The sequence below is a fragment of the Aphelocoma coerulescens genome, chromosome 3, assembly GCF_041296385.1.
Source record: "Aphelocoma coerulescens isolate FSJ_1873_10779 chromosome 3, UR_Acoe_1.0, whole genome shotgun sequence".
Classification (NCBI taxonomy): Eukaryota; Metazoa; Chordata; class Aves; order Passeriformes; family Corvidae; genus Aphelocoma; species Aphelocoma coerulescens.
In genome coordinates, this window is record NC_091016.1 from 16,126,654 (window position 1) to 16,140,745 (window position 14,092).

General features: G+C 57.8%; 1 protein-coding gene across 1 annotated transcript; it reads left to right on the forward strand.

Moving 5' to 3' along the window:
• Positions 1 to 8,598: 8,598 nt before the first annotated feature.
• Positions 8,599 to 11,872, forward strand: LOC138107019 (serine/threonine-protein kinase pim-1-like; the record flags this gene model as incomplete). Its single annotated transcript, XM_069008350.1, is given in 6 exon segments — positions 8,599 to 9,048; positions 9,155 to 9,205; positions 9,419 to 9,788; positions 10,001 to 10,177; positions 10,473 to 10,597; positions 10,599 to 11,872. Coding segments are annotated over 6 exon segments (1,380 nt in total), but the record flags the coding sequence as incomplete, so codon positions are not given.
• Positions 11,873 to 14,092: the final 2,220 nt, after the last annotated feature.

The window sequence follows — 14,092 nt, forward strand, 5'->3', positions numbered from 1 at the left end:
GCTAAAGAGCCAAACCAGGCCCTGTTCAAACTTCAGCGGAAGGATCACTTCCTGTCAGGGATACGCTGGGCCCTTTCTCAGCAAGGCTGGAATCAAGTACACAAGCCTTGGGTTGGACATTCTGTTTACCAAAGCTGTTGTTCATCCGCCTCCTCCTGCACCCCACGGCAAACCCAAAACAACTGCAGGTCCTGGCCCTGCTGCAAAGGCAATCGTGGGGGTGGGCTCTGGACTGCTCTCCCCATGGCCACCTGCCATCCCTTCCCTCTGGACAAAGCCATGCCAGATTGCACAAAGCTGCCAAGAAGCTGATGAAGTCTAGAAATAGCATCAGAGACAACTGGGCACAAGGACATGCCTGTACAACTCAAAAGCTGACACAACCTGGAACTGACTTTGCAGGACTGCCTGTTCCAGCAAACACCTTTCTCCGTCCAAACAGGACACAGCTGACAGAAAATACCACCAAGACACAGAGATGGTTCACACATACCCGTAGTTCACTAAATGTAGAAGGATTGGTTCACAAGATTGGCCAACTTCAGCTGCTCTGACTGCCTGTTGGTGTTTTCTCAGCCATAAGACAGAGCAGGAGCCACAACAGAGCCCCAAAACCATGCAAAGACCTCCCCTGCTACTGATACACGCTGAGGACATGACGCCTGCCCTACACACCCACTGCAAAGACAGCCTGAAGTGCAGTGTCCTGCTGAGCTCTCTCTTTGCTCAGCTGCTTCCCTGGGCTCACACCACAGCAAAAGCTCTCAGAGCTCTGCCTACAGCACATAAACTGGAAATCCACCAGACAGGACTTAGGTTGGTCCTTACCGTATGTCCTTTTCCCTCTGAACTCAGCTCCTGCTGTTTTCTTCTGTCATCACCATTGCCAGTGATAGTTTTCCCACTCTCCTGCTCTCCGCTACATATTTTGTTGGTGTTAGAAGAAGGAGAGCTCTTCTGGATGGGAGGCAATGGCTTGGAGGGAAGGAGCATAGAGGGAGATGCCACGGTAAACTTCTTGGCAAGAGTGTAGCCAGTCAGTCCTGCAAAATGGAGACACAAAATATAACAGAGGCCACAATGCCAACATAAAGCATCTGAAGCTACACTATTTCATTGGAGAGATTCCCAGGTAACTTCTAAAGAGCTGCACAGGGAAACACGCTCCTGCCAGCAGCCACTTGAGGCAGACCAGGGAGACACCCTGACCCACTTCCAGAGAGCCAGCACAGGAACAGCCTGGCCTCTGGGCTGCCCTGGGACAGCAGGGAGCCCAGAGCCCTGTGCTTTCCAGGAATGGCTCAGCTGCACACGCACCCTCCTGCTCCTCTCCCGGCCCCACAGCTGAGCAGCCCTACAGCTACACGGGGCACTGGGAGCTGCACAGCTCATTGCAGGGGGCACATGCAGGGCAGAACTGCTCCCTGGCAATGTGCCCAGGCTCTCTAGGCTGGCACAAGAGCCTTCCTCCCGCCAGAGAGCGGCCCAGCTCCCGCCTTACCTCTTTGTGAGGCTGAGCCATGCTCAGCCTTCACCGTGTCCTCCCTGGCAGTGACCCCGGGGGCAGCGCTGCTCAGCTGCCCCTGCCGGGGCTCCTGGGCCAAGGCCCCCTGAGCAGGCTGCGAGCGGAGACCTGCACTGCCAAGCCTGGGGGTCTGCACAGCATCCTTGCAGCCAGGCAGGAGCGGGAGGGCACCAGGGTGGGGAGGCCACACAGGGCCCTCCTTAGGCATGGTCTCCATCCACTTCTTCCTTGAGGTTTTGTCTCCAGAAGAAGCTGTAGATCAGGTACAAGGGAAGAAGTGAGTTAGTCGAACTCCAGCCTCTGCTATCTACTCATTGAATGGGTAAGTCATCCAAGGATTTTTTAAGTATTGAGAAGTTTGCTTTGTTTTTATCTTTCATGAAACTAGCATCACTGTGATTGTTCTTAACAGTATGGACCTGGCAAGCCTGAAGGGCAAGGTGGAAGGCTGCAATGATAAGAGGGGAAAAAACCCATTCCTTCTTGAGACTGGGCTTCTGTGCATACCAAGTACAGACCCACACAGTCCTGACTGCTGTTCCTGCAAACCAGCAAGACCTCTCAGCAAGCAGGCAGGCCTTGCTGGTGTTTTAATAGCACCGTTATAACATCCTCAGGGTTCGAGCTGATCAGCCAGCAGATGAAGAAGGGGAAATTTATTTTTAGTGAGACCTGACATTGAGTGCTAAGATAGAAACAGGCCTTGCATCTTATGACCATGTCCACTTTGTGGTCTGCTGTGGCCACAGTCCCTGTCCTGACTGGCAGTATGAGTCATTTGGCTACTGAGAAAAAGGAGAAAGCAGAGTAAACTAAGGACAGAATGTTGTGATGCCTTGGGCATCCTTGCAGGATCATCTGTACCTGTCAGCCACCTACTCTGACACAGAGCCAGCACTGACCACCATCGACCAGTTTTCCCTGAAATCTGCTGGGATTTTTTTCCATTTGGCCGAGGCCTTTCATCTCCATTCTATCCTCACCTTTTTCTTCAGCGGTCTTTCCTTTTCCAGTGAAGTCCATGTTCGAACCCGTGCTTCTGCCTCGCAGAAGTATCTGGGTTTGAATTTGGGAACGCTCTCGGCGTAGACAGCGACGGGAGCTTGGTACCCAGCCTTAGAACAAGGTCGGGGGACTCCAATCGCCAGCAGTCGGCGCAGAGAGGCAGAGCCGGACGCGTCTCCTGCCGCTGTGCCTGTGACACCCGCGACCTTCACAACCTCAGCGCGGGGCTGCCCCTTTGTGACACGCTCGCCCGTGGTTCTCTCGTTTCCATGGCCGCAAAACCCCCATCCCAACACCATCCCCTTCCCTTCCCAAGGGCAGCCAGCCCTAAGCCCCAGCAGGCTAGGCCTGTGGGTTTGACACTGTCTAGGAGGAAAGGCACTTTCCAAAGCTACTTCTCAAGGCATTTATTTTTGTAACTCCCACTCAGATCTGGGCTGGGTTTTGCACTTTTTGGATTTGATTTTTTCTGTTCACATCAAACGAAGGGCTGGCACATGAACAGTGGTACCCCATGTTAGAAGTTGAAGAAGCTTTGCACTCTCCATTAGATATCCCCAGTATTCAAGCAGCCCATATCTGTAGGGAACAAATTGGCCTATCCAAACAATCCACTTTTGCTCTACTTCATTTTTCTAGGGGTTTATTCCCTGCTTTCCTTCCTGCAGAGACACCCAAACCCAACATAAACATGACCTGCCTCAAAATATTTCTGATCTTGGCTAATCCTAACAATTGAAAATCTACCTAATGGAAAAACCACTGGGCAGGTCATTCTGAAATGCTCTCCAACAGAGCTCCTAAAACTCAGAGAACTAATCATTCTCTACAGTCCTCCACCGATGATAAAATCATGTGGCAGCCAAGCGGTAAAAAAAAAGAATAACTTTCTGAAATCAGGATTTTTTTCCCCCTGTAGAACATTACAGTTACATTACCTACACACTCCTAGTCCAGAATTAATCCAGCAAAAATGCCACCTTACATACTCAGCAATTCTTCTCCCCAGATGCATTCAGCATTCCAGCGGCATATCAGCAATTACGGAGTCATTCCAAAGGGGCCGTGCCCAGGATTTGGCAGAACTAACCCTGAGGCAAGGGATCAGTGGGTCTCATCCCTTTTTCTGCATCAGCAAAATTATTTGTTCAAATCTCATCTTTCCCATCTATTAAAGGAAGCTTTGCCCCCTGCAATAGATGCTCCCAGTATTCAGCGGGCCGATATGATCCGTGTATCTGTAGGGTGTAAATTGGCCATGCAAATGTTCTCCTTCCTTGTGGCAGGGGTTCATTCCTGCTTTCTTTCCTGCAGACACACCCAAACCCAACATTAACATCACCTGCCTCAAAACAATTCTCATCTTGGCTGTCCCTGAACATTCAAAACTATACACAGAGCGTTTCCCTGTCCCCCGGGACAGGCTCTAAGGCTGGGCTCTCACTTGCACGGAATGAAGAAGAGCTGCTGCACTTGCCAGCGGCTCTGGGGTCTCGCGATCAGCGCTTTGAGCGCAGCTTTTGTACCCACTCCGCCTCCCTGAGCCGAGCAGCATTCCTGGGCATCGGCACCGCCGCTGCAGGCCAACATCCTCCGGGCACAGCTGCAGGAAGGAGATTGCAACGAGTCCTGGCTGAAGGAGTCTCCAGTCTGCTGCAGCCCTTCACCTGGGGCGGAATTGTCTTGTGCCGCCATGGGGGGAGCAAAGGGGCGATGGGCTCTGTGCAGATGAGGGTCTCCTCGGTGTGCTGCTGGTCCCTGGGCCCCACACAGCTGCTGGTGCGTTGCCCCGCAGCATCAGGAGCCTGCATGGAAAAATAACACTGCCAGTGCAAGTGACAGCCACCCATCCCTGCCATGGCCCTGCCCACAGGGCGTCCTGCCTACCAAACTGCTCGAGTCAGGTCATGTTAGAGCAACATAAAAAATGTTCAAATGATGCATTTTGCACATTCTGTCAAAATCATGGCCATACAGTCCACATGTTGGAGGCAGACTGCTGTCAGCAGAATGGGGGAAGCCCCAGCAGCTGCTCTCCCCATGGCAGGATGCCCATGGCAGCAGAGGCAAGTCTCTGACCTTGCCCACTGCAGTGGCACCCAGGACAGTGCTTTGGAGTTGTTCCCACGGAACTCAGGCTGCTGCTACAGCAGCAACATCACTTCACACATTTGATAACAAAGAGTTGGAATGGCACACAGGACTTGCCCCAAGAGCTACAAATAAAAGGCGGGGTGGTTAGAAGAGTTTGCTCCTTTTTAATACAAGCAGGCCTGGATTTAAGCAGGGACACTGGGCTAATCATACTGGGGACTGCTTTATAAGCCTTGTCTCTAGCAATTCCCACCAGCCTGCAAGATTTTGTCAGTAGAAAGGGGTAGCTAAGGTTTTACAGCATATCCATGAGCAAGTCTGGGCCAGAACTCAAAAGCACAAGACAAATACTCCCAAATCTGCCCCCCATGGGGAAAGGAAGCAGAAAAGCAGATGAAACAAGTGCCATTGAAGCTAAATTGCCTGCATTTATCTTCTGGTCCAACCTTTCTGTACAAAATCTCCTCAATTCAAACACACAGCTTAAGATCAAGGAATAAAAGTGTTTCGAGAGCATTTAAAGCCTGATTCCTCTTACTTGCACGGAAAGGTAGATGCTAAATTCCTTAAGAACACAAATGTGGGTCTGTTTGGGACTGCATCCTTCAAAACAAGGAATGGAGGTTTAGAATCACAGAACTGTTTCCATTGGGAAAGACCTTTAAGATCACAGAGTCCCCCCAATAACCTGAGGCCGCTAACACTGCCAAGGCCACCACTAAAGCATATCCCAGGACGGGATGCCATTGGCCTTCTTGGCCACCTGGGCACACGCTGGCTCACGTTCAGCCACTGCCAAGCAGCACCCTCAGCTCCTTTTCTGCTGGGCAGCTTTCCAGCCACTCTGCCCCCGGCCTGTAGCCTTCCGTGGGGTTGTTGTGGCCCAAGTGCAGGACGGGACACTTCACCTTGTTGAACCTCATACAACTGACCTCAGCCCATGATCCAGCCTGGCCAGATCTCTCTGTAGAGACTTCCTACCCTCCAGCAGATCAACGCTCCCACCCAGCTTGGCGTCATCTGCAAACTGGCTGAGATGCCCTTGATCCTCTCCTCCAGATCATTGATAAAGATATGAAACACGACTGGCCCCAGTGCTGAGCCCTGGGGAACACCACTTGTGACCAGCCACCAACTGCATTTAATTCCATTTAATTCCACCACTCCCTGGGCCCGCCCATCCTGACAGTCTTCACCCAGGGAAGGAAGAGTGCATTAAGTACTTCAGGCTTTTCTTCATGCTTTGTTCTATGTTTCCCCCCACATCCAGTAAAAGGCAGAGATTCTCCTCAGCCCTCCTTTTGTTGCTGTTGTATTTACAGAAATAGTTCTACTCTCTTTTGCAAGTTTCTAGGAAGAAATTCTTTACTGGGAGGCTGCTGAGGTACAGGGAACAAGTTACCCAGAGAAGCTGTGGATGCCCCAAGCCTGGAAGCATTCAAGGCCAGGTTGGATTGAGCCCTGAGCAACCTCGTCTAGTGGAAGATGTCCCTGCCCACAGCCAGGGCTTTGGAAGTAGAAAATCTCTCAGGATCTTTCCAATATAAATCATTCTGTGATTCTATGATTTCCCAGGAGGAGTCACATTAAATATGGGCGTTGTTTCCGGTTTCTCTCCCCACTTGCAGGTGGCCATCAAGCGAGTGTCCCGCGATCGCATCCCGGAGTGGGCGCTCCCCAACCCCCGCCCCAAAGAGACCAAAGCATCCCCCACAGCCCCACGGTGCTGCACCAGATCCCGGGCACGTGGCCTCCTCCAGTCCTTGGCAGCCTTGGGGAGGCTCCAGAGCCCTGTGTGCGGGACAGCTGCTGCAGCACCCACCGCTGTGCCTGGGGGCAAACAGCGCCCAAGGAGCGGCTGCGCAAGTTCAGAGTCTGAAGCAGAATCCCCGGTGCACGCAAGTGAGAGCTGGGATTTCAGGGGCTGCCAGGAGACGCTGAATTCCTCTCCTCGCTGCCCTTTCTAGCCACGGCCACGCTGATGCAATCGGAAGAATTGCCCCTGCCCAGGCAGCTCTCAGGTAGAAGACTGGCTTTTGCTCCTCATGTTTCTGAGGGGCTAGCTGCCAATTCCTCAGGTTTTCCTTCCAATTAATACGGGGTTATGACTATTTTTACTAGTTTATTACTAGTTTATTTCTAGTTTTACTTCCTGCGGCTCCCTGTGAGCGAGGAAGCACCACAAACCCTCTCCCTCAAAGCCTTGAGGTACTGCCCAAGCAGAACTTTTTCATGCTCTTTCCTCCTGGTGATTTTATAATCTCGTCCACAGTCTGAAAGCAAACTGATGCCGTAGGCAAAAGCTTGACCTTGGAACCCTAGGGCACTTTCTGTGCGTGTGTTTGTGTCCCCACGGCCTTCGGGTGAGCCTGGTGAGGCCGAGGCCTGGGGCCCTCAAGATGGCGCCGGGGAGCCCCCGGGGCAGCGGGGCGGGGCGGCAGAGGGTGGATTTCCCCCGAGCGAGGGAGCGAGGGAGCGGCGGGGAAAGGCGCGGGGAGCAGGGGAGGCACAAAGGCCCCGGCTCTCTGGCAAGCGGGCGGCCAGTCGCCAACTGCTGGCTCCCGGAGCCGCTGGCAGGGCCGTGTCTCCTCCACGCCGGTGACACTGCACCTGCAGCGCTGCATCCGGCTCTGCCGGGCTCCCCAGCACGGACGGCAAGGACACGGACGGGCTGGAGCACGTGCGGACGGGGGACACCGAGATTTAGCGAGCGCTGGAGCACCTCTCCTGCAAGGAAAGGCTGAGACAGCTGGGCTTCTTCAGCCGGCAAAAGACACTTAGGCTTAGGCTCGACAGAACCGTGGCCTTCCAGAACCTGACGGAAACCTACAAGAAAGCTGGAGAGGGACTTTGGACAAGGGCAGGCAAGGACAGGACAAGGGAGAATGGATCCAAACGGAAAGAGAGTAGGTTTAGATGAGGTATTCAGAAAAATGACTCTCGTGGCACAGGTTGCCCGGAGAAGGTGTGGCTACCCCCTCCCTGGCAGTGTTCAAGGCCAGGCTGGATGGAGCTCTAGACAAGCCCTTGGTCCAGTGCCAGGGGTCCCTAGCCACAGCAGGGGGGCTTGCAACGACGTGATCTTTCAGGTCCCGTCCAAGCCAAACCATGCCGTGACTCCGTGATTCTGGGATACTTCCCCTCCTCATCCTCTGGCAGAAAAAGAAGCTTGGGACCAAGTTCCACATTGCAGACTCTGTCTTTTGGCAGCCTGCAACTGTCTCAACAGAGGATGAAAAGAGATGACATTACTGACACGATTTATCTTTTCTACCTGAAAATTAAAGGCTCCACTCCTGTCCACTCTCGCACAACCATCAGGACAGGGAACTCTTCCCGGTGAAATGCTTCATCTCACCTAAGGAAGAAGAAAGCTACAAGCCCACACTTTTCTTTATTTCTGTATTGATTTATTAGGTTATTTCTTTCACGGGCATTTATTTCTTTGTTTGCTTCTTCCCTTCCGCGGGGCGCGCGCCGGCTCCTCCGGTGGGCTCGTGCAGGGAACGGACGAACGGAACGGCCGCGCGCTCCGGCGGCTCAGCGGCAGCAGCAGCGGCAGCAGCAGCGGCAGCAGCAGCGGCAGCAGCAGCGGCAGCAGCAGCGGCAGCAGCGCCTCTCTCGATCGGTTTTCCACTCGGATTTCCGCTCGCTCTCCGTCCCCTTCTCCCTCTCACACTCCACTCACTCCCGTCCCGTCCCTGTCTCCGCCTCTCCCAGCGCGGCTCATGCCGCGTCCCGCGGGCCGCCCCTCTGCGGGGCCGCCCCGTGCCCGCCGCGGTGCCGCCTCCGCCGGGCTCTCTCCGTCCTGGCAGCGGCTCTGGTGCTGGCGGAGCAGCACGCTCTTTTGGCTCCGCCTGGCGCGGGCCCTGGCCCGGCCCCGGCCGAGGCCCCTCCCGCGGCTCCGCCCGGAGCCGCCCCGCTGCCGCCCCTCGGCGGGGCCGCCCCCTGCCCGCCCCTGCCCGGCCCGCCGCGGTGCCGCCTCCGCCGGGCTCTCTCCGTCCTGGCAGCGGCGCCGCTGGAAGTGCCGCTCGCTCTGGTGCTGGCGGAGCAGCACGCTCTTTTGGCTCCGCCTGGCGCGGGCCCTGGCCCGGCCCCGGCCCCGAACGAGGCCCCTCCGGCGCTTCCGCCCGGAGCCGCCCCGCTGCCGCCCGGCTCCCGCCCCGTCCCCGGCAGCGTCGTCCGCAGCATCGCCGGCAGCTTCCCCGCTCCGAACTCCGCCGCTCGTCAGCTCGGCCGCCGGCCCCGGGGCGGCTCGGGAAGCAGCAGCGCCCGGGGGCCCCGGGCAGAATGCCGAGAGCGCGGTGCCGCCCGCACGGGCGGAGAAGCCTCCCCTGGAGCAGCTCTACCGGCAGGGCCCGCTGCTGGGGAGCGGCGGCTGCGGCAGCGTTTACTCCGGGACCCGGCTCGCCGACGGCGCCCCGGTAAGAGTGGGGCCGGGTCGGAGGGGGGCGGCGGGCGGCGGGCGACGGGCGACGGGCGACGGGCGACGGGCGACGAGCTCAGCCCGCCGCTCGCCTTGACTTGCAGGTGGCCATCAAGCGAGTGTCCCGCGATCGCATCCCGGAGTGGGCGCGGCTGGTGAGTGAAAGCCGGCGGGGCGTGGCGGGCGGGGCTAGGGCGAGGCCCGGGAGGGTGGGAGCCGGGACGCTGCGAGGGGAGCGAGCGTGCAGTGAGCGGGGGCCGCGGAGCGTCCCGGGCCGGGCAATGGCGAGCGGTGCTGGGGCCGGGCCGGGGTGCCGAAGGCTCGGCGCAGCATCGGCCCCGCTGACGGCATCGCGGTCCCCCCCGCAGCACAACGGCGCCCTTGTGCCCCTGGAGCTGGCGCTGCTCTGGATGGTGTCGCGCCCTGGCTTCCGCGGCGTGGTGCGGCTCCTGGACTGGTTCGAGCTGCCCGACGGCTTCGCGCTGGTCATGGAGCGTCCGGAGCGCTGTCAGGACCTCTGGTACTTCCTGGAGGAGCGGGGGTTCCTGACGGAGCCCGTGGCGCGGGGGCTGTTCCGCCAGGTGCTGGAGGCCGTGCGGCACTGCACCAGCCGCGGCGTCCTGCACCGCGACATCAAGGCCGAGAACGTCCTCGTCGACCTGGCCACCGGCGAGGCAAAGCTCATCGACTTCGGGTGCGGCACGGTCCTCCAGGACACCTTCTACACCCGAATGTCAGGTGAGCCCGAAGGCGGGGCCCAGCCGGGCAGCAGAGATTCCCCCCTTTGCTGGCAGAGGGAGAAGAGGGAGGGAGCGAGGGGAAATCCTTCTGCAGCCGGCTGCAGCCAAGTTGCTTTCCGGCGGGGCGAGGGCTGCCTGTTGTGGAACGGGAGCTGGCTGGGAGGGAGCAGCACTCATCAGGGCCTGATGAGCTGCGCCCGTGTCCCGTAGGCACGCCGGAGTACAGCCCGCCGGAGTGGATCCTCTTTGGCTGCTACCATGGCCAGCCAGCCACCATCTGGTCCCTGGGCATCCTGCTCTATGAGCTGGTCTGTGGGCACCTTCCTTTCAACACGGATGAGGACATCATCCGGGGCCAGCTCTTCTTCCCGCCCCGGGTGTCTCAAGGTGGGGATGCGCCTTCACGGCACGGGGGGAGGGGGGGAAGGACGTGGTTGGCAGAGGGCAGGTGGCACACAGGCGTCCTGCTCTTGCAGCTAGGGAGGAGGCTGATCTGCTGGGGTTAGCTGGAGGAGGTGGCACGTGTGCCTCTGGGCTGCTCTCGTCCGAAAGGGAGGATCGACGGGAAGGTTGGGGTGCAGCTTCCGAGCGCTCCTAGTGTGGCCTGGGCACCGTGGAATCTGGGAGAGCAGGGGCAGGAGCCTTGTCCCGCTGAGCAGCGTTTTCCCGTTTCTCTCCCCAGAGTGCCAGCACCTCATCCGGTGGTGTTTATCCATGGACCCCGCGCACAGGCCGTCCTTGGAAGACCTGTTTGAGCATTCTTGGCTGCAGGACCGTCACCTGGCCCAGGAGACAGCAGAGATCCATCCCTCTGCACAGTAGGATCCAGGAGCCCAGCAAGCACCAGCTGCACGCGTCTCGGGGCGCTCGAAGAAAACGGCAGAGCGTTTCCCTGCGGCCGTGGCACGGAGGAGAGAGCGCAGCCGAGGAGATGCTTCCGCTGGTCCTCGGCGCCTTGTGGAGGAAGCGGCTCAGTGCTCCCCATCCTATTGGAGAAGTCGTGGCAGTGCGGTGAAGTTGCCACGGACTGGAAAAGGGGAAACATCCCCCTGCAGCTCAATGGCATCGTGATGTCCCCGCAAGCCGAGGCACCGCCGGGGTGTTCTTCTGGAGCACGACCTGGAGCCGGACAACACCGTCCTCGAGCTGGCCGCTGGCGGGGCAAAGCCGGTTGGCTTTGGTTGCGGCCCCTTCCTGGAGGACACGCTCTGCGCCCCGACGGAATCAAGATGAGTCCACAGCCGGCGGAGGGGTGGGGGGATGCTCGTGGTTCCAGGCGTGGCAGGGCTCGGCCGGACCAGGCACCGGAGCTTCCCCGCTTGGCGGCGCCGGGGAATATTAATTTTTCCGCCGGCCGCCAAGTTGCTTTTTGGCGGGACAGGGCACGGATGCTGTGCAGGGGGAGCCAGCGCCCGGCCTTGCTGACAGCTTCTGCCACCCAGCCTGGCCCGGGCTGGGGCGGGGGGAGCCAGCCTGGCAAAAGCATCCGTCCGTAGGGACGGGGGGCAGCAGAGGGGGGCGGGTTCCGAAGGCGTGCCCCAGCTGGTCTGCTTTGCGGGCCCTTGAGGAAGGGGTGGGCTTACGCGTGGGAAAGGTGGGGTTTTTCCCCAGCCGTGGGAGAGCCTTAATGCTTGCATGGAGTGCTCAGACCCTCCCCAGGCCCGTGATACGGTGATAACCTTTGACGTTTTTTCTTGCTTCCAGGTCTTGTTTTGAATTGACTTTCATGCAATCGTTCTTTGCTTTTTCCAGGAAGATTGCACCGGGTGCCCGGACCGCATGGGGAAGCGCTGGCCCCCTGTGTGTGGAGTGCGTCCGGTGCCGGCGCTGCCCCGGGGGGCCGCGGTCTGCGGGGCCATCGCCTTCAAGACGGACGAGGACCTCGTGCGGGATCGGCTCCTCTCCTGGCAGCAGGTCTCCAGAGGTGGGTACCCGGCTTCACAGCAACGGGTGGCAGAAGGGCTTCCGGCAGACGGCAGCGGGCACACGAGCATCCCGCTCTTGCAGCTGCTGAGGAGACTGCTCTGCCGTGTTTAAGTGGAGGCGGTGGAACGTGGCCTGCCATGCTGCTCTCCTCTAGAAACGGAGAATTGGCACCGCCAGCAGCCTGGCCCGGGCACAGGCCGTGCTGGGACAGGGGGGACAGGAGCCCTGTCCGGCTGACCGCGGCTTTCTGGTTTCTCTCCCCAGGGTGCCAGCACCTCAGGCACGGAAGCAGCACCGCTCGGCCTGCGAATCTGGGAGGGCTGGAGGGCAGCGGGTGTTAATTTGCTGTCAAAAATAAATCTTGTTCTTGTCGTTGTCATCGGAGCCTTTCTTTCATCCTTTTCCAAGCTTTTGGTCCCCTTCCTCCAGGGTAATCTTTTTGTGTCCTTCCTCAGCCACTCGGTGGCCTTTGGCAGGGGGGGTTAAGCAACGCGAAAATTTCAACAACAGCTCCTGTTGCCAACGGCAGCAGCCCCTTCGAGAAGCCGGAGCTGCCAGCCAGGCCCGCGTGTGCTTTGGAAAGGGGAGCGGTTTGCAGGGACGCAGTGGTCGCCCCGCTGCAAAAGCTGGGAGGAAATCAGAAGCGGCAAAATGCCATTTCGGCTCAAGCCCCGCCCAAATACTTCTTCATCTTTCCCCTCTGCTCCAAGATAGGCAGGCAGGGCTGGACTCCGGCAAGGTTCCAAGTTCTTTGTGCTCCCTGGCATCAAAGGGATCACGATGGAAACTCTCGTAGGCAGTAACTGCGGTACAGCTCCTGAAGGAAAAAAGGGAGTGTCACGAGATGGGACATCCTTCTTGTCTCCTTTGTCTCCCCAGGAGCCCCTGAGAAAGAGAAATGCCTGCAAGGGCTTTATCTGACTCCTTCCCAGCCAGCCCTTCCCTCCTCGCTCCCGGGTCTCGTTTGCTCCGCAGGCCTCATTAGCTCGCTAAACTCAGAGGAGCCCCGGTAGGAAAAATCGCTGCCTGGCGTGGCGCTGGTTGATCCCTGTCTCATCTTGATTCCATTTGCCCTGCTCCCCACCCCCCGCCCCAAAGAGACCAAAGCATCCCCCACAGCCCCACGGTGCTGCACCAGATCCCGGGCACATGGCCTCCTCCAGTCCTTGGCGGCCTCGGGGAGGCTCCAGAGCCCTGTGTGCGGGACAGCTGCTGCAGCACCCACCGCTGTGCCTGGGGGCAAACAGCGCCCAAGGAGCGGCTGCGCAAGTTCAGAGTCTGAAGCAGAATCCCCGGTGCACGCAAGTGAGAGCTGGGATTTCAGGGGCTGCCAGGAGACGCTGAATTCCTCTCCTCGCTGCCCTTTCTAGCCACGGCCACACTGATGCAATCGGAAGAATTGCCCCTGCCCAGGCAGCTCTCAGGTAGAAGACTGGCTTTTGCTCCTCATGTTTCTGAGGGGCTAGCTGCCAATTCCTCAGGTTTTCCTTCCAATTTCTGGAGGAAAAACTCTGTGTCACTTGGCTGCGTGTGTTTGCTTAGCTATGGTTTAAATCCCAGCCTAGTAAAGCCTGGGAAGGCTGGCATGTGTCAGGGAAAACTAGTCTGTGAGCTTATGGGGTTTCCTGCCATCACCAGCAGAGTGATGTGTCCTTTGGGGATTCCTCTGGAGACAAAATTAGGCATCTGCTCCCTCCTGCAATATTCTCTTAGATCTTTCTAAAATATCCTAGAAAAGACAGTGAAACTTCATGTCTACTTGCACACCCACTGTTTGAATAGGGGCATTTTTGTCTGACCGGGCAGCCGCGAGCCGGGTGCCTCCTCCCTCCCCTGCCGCAGCTGGAAAAAAAGTCGCTATCTCTGTGTGACCTTGAACAAGCTGCAAACTGCTTTGAAAAAGTTTTGCTCAGTTTTTCCTTCCCCTTCTCAGGCTCAGTTTAAAGGCATAAAAAGGCACAAAAATTAATTTCTGGGCATAGGGCAGCGATAAGGAATACACATCATAAAGTCACCCCAAGACACTAGTATTTCTGAGGGAAATTTTTTTACACCAAACCAACTGGAGTCATCAAACAGCTGACCTGGCGTTTCGAGACATGGGCCAAGGGGGAACCTTTCAGTGTGTTTGGTCAAGGCCGGGCTATGCTCAAGGCAAAGGTGTGTCAGTGTACTCGGCTCCTTCTCTCCTCATGGTGTCCGGCAGGCACAGGAGCCCACAGCTCCTGCAGAAACCATCACGGCACTCCGTGGGAGCAAACTTGTGTCCAGTCCTCACACAGAGCTCTGGTGTCCAGCACTGCACCTCCTTGGAATGAGGAATTGTTGCAGTGTTCTTGGAAGGAGCTAAGGAGGTTTGGCCTTCAGATCAGCTCC